The sequence below is a fragment of the Manacus candei genome, unplaced genomic scaffold (assembly GCF_025592945.1).
Source record: "Manacus candei isolate 608988 ecotype Guabito, Panama unplaced genomic scaffold, ASM2559294v1 h1tg000031l, whole genome shotgun sequence".
Lineage (NCBI taxonomy): Eukaryota > Metazoa > Chordata > Aves > Passeriformes > Pipridae > Manacus > Manacus candei.
The window spans coordinates 425920-431919 of record NW_026138079.1 but is presented as its reverse complement, the minus strand read 5'-3'; the positions used below and the strand labels follow the sequence as shown (position 1 = coordinate 431919).

At 51.3% G+C, this 6000-nt stretch overlaps 1 protein-coding gene across 1 annotated transcript; it reads right to left on the bottom strand.

The window, feature by feature from the left end:
* Positions 1–4270: 4270 nt before the first annotated feature.
* LOC127472719 (olfactory receptor 52B2-like) lies at positions 4271–5091 on the bottom strand (the record flags this gene model as incomplete). Its single annotated transcript, XM_051791300.1, is given in 4 exon segments — positions 4271–4724; positions 4726–4839; positions 4920–5064; positions 5067–5091. Coding segments are annotated over 4 exon segments (738 nt in total), but the record flags the coding sequence as incomplete, so codon positions are not given.
* Between the last annotated feature and the right edge of the window lie 909 nt (positions 5092–6000).

The window sequence follows — 6000 nt, the reverse complement described above, 5'->3', positions numbered from 1 at the left end:
TCCAGCAGCTCCTCTGGAAGGGGCACATTACTCCAGGCATCCCTCAGACACACAGATCCTTAGTCACAGTGACTCACACGAGACAGAGACACAGATAAGCAAATCCAAAGTCTGGGAGAAATGGTTCATTAGCATAAGGTCATTTTTTATTGCTCTCATGAAAAGGGGGCTCATAAAAAAGAGGGAGAACGACTTTTTACATGGACAGGACAAGGGACAGTGGTTTTAAACTGAGAGAGGAGAGATTTAGGTGGGATATTGAGAAGGAATTCTTCTCTGTGAGGGTGGGGAGGCCCTGGCCCAGGTTGCCCAGAGAAGCTGTGGCTGCTCCTGGATCCCTGGAAGTGTCCAAGGCCAGGTTGGACGGGGCTTGGAGCAACCTGGGCTGGTGGAAGGTGTCCCTACCCATGGCAGGGAGTGGGACTGGATGAGCTTTAAGGTCTCTTTCAACCCAAACTGGTCTGGGATTCTGTGTTGCCTCAAAGAAATGAACAGGGTTTATTTCAACGTGTTCATTCTCTAATTGCACCTGGACTGGGGGTGTTCAATAAGCTCCACGGCCCAGCTGCTGGGGCAATGAAAGGCTTGGCCCCTGAAGTCCATCAAAGACCTCTGAAAACCCCTGTCTAAAACGTGAAAGCAACAGTTGTTATTGGTGAGCTTCAGGCACGAAGGGGAAACCTCTCCAGTTCTTGCTTCCAGCTCAACTAAGTTGGTGTTGAAATGCTTCCCTTGTGCCTCTCAGTTAGACTGAGACATCATAGAATCACAAAATCACAGAATTACAGAGGGTGGAAAAGCCCCTTGAGCTCATCAAGTCCAACTGCTCCCCCAGCGTGGCCAAGGCCACCAGTGACCACGTCCCCAAGTGCCACATCCACAGGGCTGTTCAATCCCCCCAGGGATGTGACTCCACATCCCTGGGCAGCTGTGCCAGGGCTGGACAGCCCTTTCAGCAGTGAAATTTTGCCTGTCACCCAGCCTACACCTGCACAACTGGAGGCTGTTTTCCCTCCTCCTTGTTCCCTGGGAGAAGACACCAACACCTCGGGCAGCCTGTCCCAGTGTCCCTGCCCTGCGTGTGCCCTGCCAGATGAACTGAGCCCAGGCAGGACCTCCCAGGGCAAGCTCTGATTTCCACAGGCTGATGCAAACCTGGCTGTGGTTAGACCTGGCCTGGAGCTGGGGGTGGGATGTTCACACAGTGCACCACACAAGCAAACTGAAGCACAGCTGCAGCTTGGCAGCTACTAAAGAAAATGATTCTGGCCCGTGCAGAAATAGGGCGTCGTTTGTCCTCGTGCTGGCTCAGGACCTGGCCCCACTGAGCAGGATTTACCCTCCCACTCACAGCTCTGCACACCCCGCTGAGGGCCCAGGACTGGCACCTCTGGAGGTGCCCATGGCCCACATCAAGGCTCAGGTTTGGTTTCACTGCAGTTTTGAGCTCTGCCGATCCAAGCAGGGCTGGGATGGAATGGGATTTGCATGACTTTGCTGCAGCAGCACTGCTGACCCAGGGACTCCAGGGATGGTTTGTGACACTCCTCTCTAGGTCCAGGCTCGGTGGGATCCCACTGAGGAGACCCTCCAGGCCAGTCCCTGTATCTCCCTCACTTGGAGAACAGGGATCATCCCTGTGCAGTGTTTCTGTGGAGCTGTTTGGCCAGTGTGTGCGCTGGCACTGAGATCACCACGGCTCCACCAGCTGTATTTAAAGGGTTTATTGATCTGCAGGGGCTTGCTCATTCAGCTCTCCAGACACCCCAGAAAATCACTCCTTTATTCTTCTCCAAAGGATCAATGCTCAGGATGGGACACACGTCCCTAAAACAGACCTACAGCAAAACAGCAGCCCAGGTTTGACACACACCCACAAAGGTTTATGGTTTTATAGGCAGATGGCAGAGTTTCAGCATAAATTAAACCCAAATGAGGATTTTATAGAATCAGAGAATGGTTGATGTTTGAAGGGAACTCAAAGATTATCTCTGACCTAATGCAACTCAAACACTGGAAACCAAAGCCAAGCTTAGATTCGTTTCTCACCTCCAAACTCCATGGAATTGGTGATTCCTGGCAAAAGGAAACAGCTCAGCTCTGTTTTACAGGGAACCAGTGACAATGCTGGGTCCAGCACTGCAAATGGGCCATTTTATAAGTGTGGTAACACCAGTTTCCTCCTCCCTTGCAGCTTTTGTGACCCTGATGGAGCATCCACCTAGAAATTTTGTGGGGTCAAGAGCCAATCGAAACTTGGCATGTTTTGGAACTGAAACAGGTTTGGGATTTTTTTTAATCTGGGGTATATGTAGCAAGACAAGGAATCTCTGCATTCCTGCTTTGGATACCAGCACCTTTCTCATTGTCATTGCACCATTTTGGTCCCCATGTTCCCCACCATGGACACAATGGCACCATCAATTCCTCTGCCTTTGACCCTATTATTTTTTGGGGGTGAAAATGAGGCACATCACGAACTGTGATCCCCACACTGAGTCAGAGAGGCTGAACGTGCTGAGGGTTCTGACTGCAACTGAGAGCCTAGAAAATGAGATTTTTACCATAAAAAAACTTCATCTAATTTAGATTCTAAAGTGAGGCTCGATGTACCTTGGGCAAATCACCAAACCCATCTTTGCTGCTCAGAATGAGAATAAACACTCAAAATGGGAATGAGCAACACTTTTGTCCCTCTGCCTTCATAAACTGCCAGGTCTGTAGAGTCTGCACAGCCTCTGGCTCTCCAGTTGGGTGGCTGGGGCAGTGATGGATTTCCACTGGAGCATTAAGCCTCTGCCATTAAATGAGCGATAAAGTGGCAATGAATAAAATACACGTTGCTGTAGAGAAAACTATGAATTATACATGTGGCTGCCACTGGCTGGAGGCCTTGGAGGGCAGCACCAGCTTCTGCTCCCTCACAGCCACCTTCAAACAGGCAACAGTTTTTACTTGCTATTTCTTCACTAAACAGCAATCCCATGTGGTACCTCTGAGCAGCAAGAAATGAAGTCAAACTACTGAATGTTCCACCTCAGAATGGCATTAAATATCTTTTTGCTATTTGTAGAGAGAGTAACTCCAAACAAAAGGGTATTTTAGCCACAAAATGTGCTCAGTTGCACGGCTCAGTGCACCAGGCTGCTCTGAGACACCCGGCAGCCCCTGCCCAGCTCTGCAGCCCTGCCCAGCTCTGCAGTTCCAAAGGGATGCCCAAGAGATTTTTAAGCTCCAGGAAAGCAGCTGCTCTGGAGCAGGAGCATTTTTAGGATTTGATAACAACAATTTGTTTCAATGCCATTCTATGATTCTTCTGGGAATGATTTTTCACCAACGTGTTTAATCAAAGTAAGGTCAATTAAGGAATAAAGAGACCTCATGAATGCTGAAGTGCAACACTTGCTTTATCTCTGTGTTGTTTCCTTTTGGAGATTTTCCAATACTATGAATTTTATTAAAGAATAATTCCCTAAAATGAATTCCATTACACACTTGTGATTCAGAAGAACACATTCATTATATGTCTTTCCACCTGACTCCAGAGAACACAACTGAGATGGAGATTTATTCTCATGCCACAGTGAATTCCACCTGCCTCCTCCTCATAAGGGATTTACATGGGAAACTCCAGCTGAATATGAGGGAAAATTTCTTTGTTGTGCAGGTGACCAAGTACTGGAAGCAGCTGCCCATGGAGGGTGTGGAATCTCCTTCCCTGGAGATGTTCCAAACCCTTCCTGAATGTGATCCCAGGTAACTGCTCTGGGTCAGCCTGCTTGAGCAGAGAGTTGGATGAGATGATTTCCAGAGGTTCCTTCCCACACCAACCACCCTGTGAGTCTGGGATTCTGGGGTTTCCCCCAGGTGACATACCTGGGGTAGGTTCCCATTCCTTTGGTCGCTGTCCTCCCATTGCCACAGATCCTGATTTTTGCCTTTATCTTTCATTTTCCACAAACTCATGGACAGCGGTGGGGGGGTGTCGGGTGTTCTGTGCTTGACTGGGATGGCAGAAGACTTGGGAATGTTGCCTGAAAGAGTTGAAGGACACTCTGGGGTGGGGAGCTTGGAGTCCCATCAAGGTGTCCATCACCTTCACTGCTGTTCTCCCAGGAAGTGGCTCTTGGAGCAGGCAAACACCTTCACACCCTTCTCCCTGCTCTACTGTGCCCTCACTCTGCACACGAGGGGCTCAGAGGGGTGGGAGCAGCACGTGCAGGTTGGCCAGCAGGATGTGGACGTGGCAGGGGACGTTCCAGCTGAAGTGTCACATCAGAGCCAGGAAAGCAACGGGAACGTAGAAAAAGACTGAAACACAGCTGGGAGAGCCACAGGTGCTGGAAGCCTTGTGGTCCTGGAGGAGCCTGAACAGCACCACGAGGATGAGCACACAGGACACAGCGAGGAGGCCAGGGTGGAGCGTGACCACGGCCAGAGGCACCGTGAGGCACCAGCTGCTGAGGGAGGTGTGGGTGCGGGCCGGGCGGGCGGTGCCCGTGTGCCCACAGGGGGTGTGCAGGATGACCCTGTGCCCGCAGAACAGCAGCCACTTCAGCAGGAAAATCCACGGGAAGATGATGCAGAAGCTCCTCAGCAAAGCCCCCAGGCTGGTTTGGCCGTGGCTGCCGGGGCCAGCACTGCCCCTGGCACAGCGGGAGCAGATGGCACTGGAGCAGTCAAAGGCTGTGGCCAGCGGGATCCCCGACCCCCCGAGCAGGTGAGTGCAGGGAGAACAGCTGGGTCAGGCAGGCACCAAAGGAAATCTCCTGACAGAACCAGAACAGAGCCAGCCCCTCGGGCACCGCTGTGGTGGAGAGTGCCAGGCCAGCGTGGGCAGGAGGAGGTACATGGGCAGGAGGAGGTACATGGGCAGGAGGAGGTACATGGGCTGGAGGAGGTACATGGGCAGGAGGAGGTACATGGGCTGGTGGAGGTACATGGGCTGGTGGAGGCTGTGCTCGCTCCACGTGGGGAACAGCAGGACACTGCTCCCCAGCAGGGCTGCCAGGTATGAGGTGCAGAACGGGATGGAGATCCAGACGTGCAGCTGCTCCGTGCCCCGATCCCAACCAGGATGAACGTGGTCAGTCAGGCTGACCAGGGTGTGTTCACCTGAAGGCAGAAGGCACTGCAGAACGGGATTTTGGGTGCTCGAGCTCCTCCATGGGCTCCAAACGCCTGCTGGCACCTGCTCTGCTCTGTGAAGAGCCACAGCCAGAGGTACCAACCCAACTCACAGCCCCGTGCTCTGCACTGCCCTGCAGCCTGTCCTGGCTCCCCCTCCTGTGTGAACAGCAACGTCCATGTTTTCTCCTCATTTCATTTTAATACAACAGAAATGTGTTTTTCTTCCAAGTGCTTCCACTTCAAACAGAGTGGCTGGAGACAGAATCAGCCTGGTTGCACAGATACTGTGATACTTCTGTGTTCTCTGAGCCCAGAGTAGAAGGAAGAAATCAAGCAATGAGAGAAGAAAGGTCAAGTGTTTGCAGGGACGCACAAGATGTTCTCAGACATCAGGAATGGGGACTTCTAAGGCTCCTGGACTCACACTTAGAGTAGAGAACAAAATCAGCTCCAAGTCTGAAGATAGCTGCAAGTTCCTTCCTTATCTCCAAAGTCTCTCCCTTCCCTTTGGGCTCTGGGACCCCATTCAATTTGCTTTTCAGTTCTTTTTCAGAGCAGAAATAAAATTTAACCAGGCACTTGGAAAGACCTTTGTGTCAGGGGAAAACCTGAGTGAGGTGGAATTCCCCCTCCAGCCAGAGGAAGGATGTGCTGCTGCCCTAGAGAGACCTGAAGAGCCCCAGAGGCTGGATCAGAGCCAGACTCACGAAAGTTGAAAAGAAATGCAAATGTTTTCAGCAACTTCTGCATTAGCAATCAGGTCTTACATATCAAAACTCAAACCAGGAATTATCCATAGTGCAGCCAAGAGGAGAAAGTGGTGCAAGTGCTGAAAAACAAAACTGTGAGGTTCCTGCACACCAAAAAAAA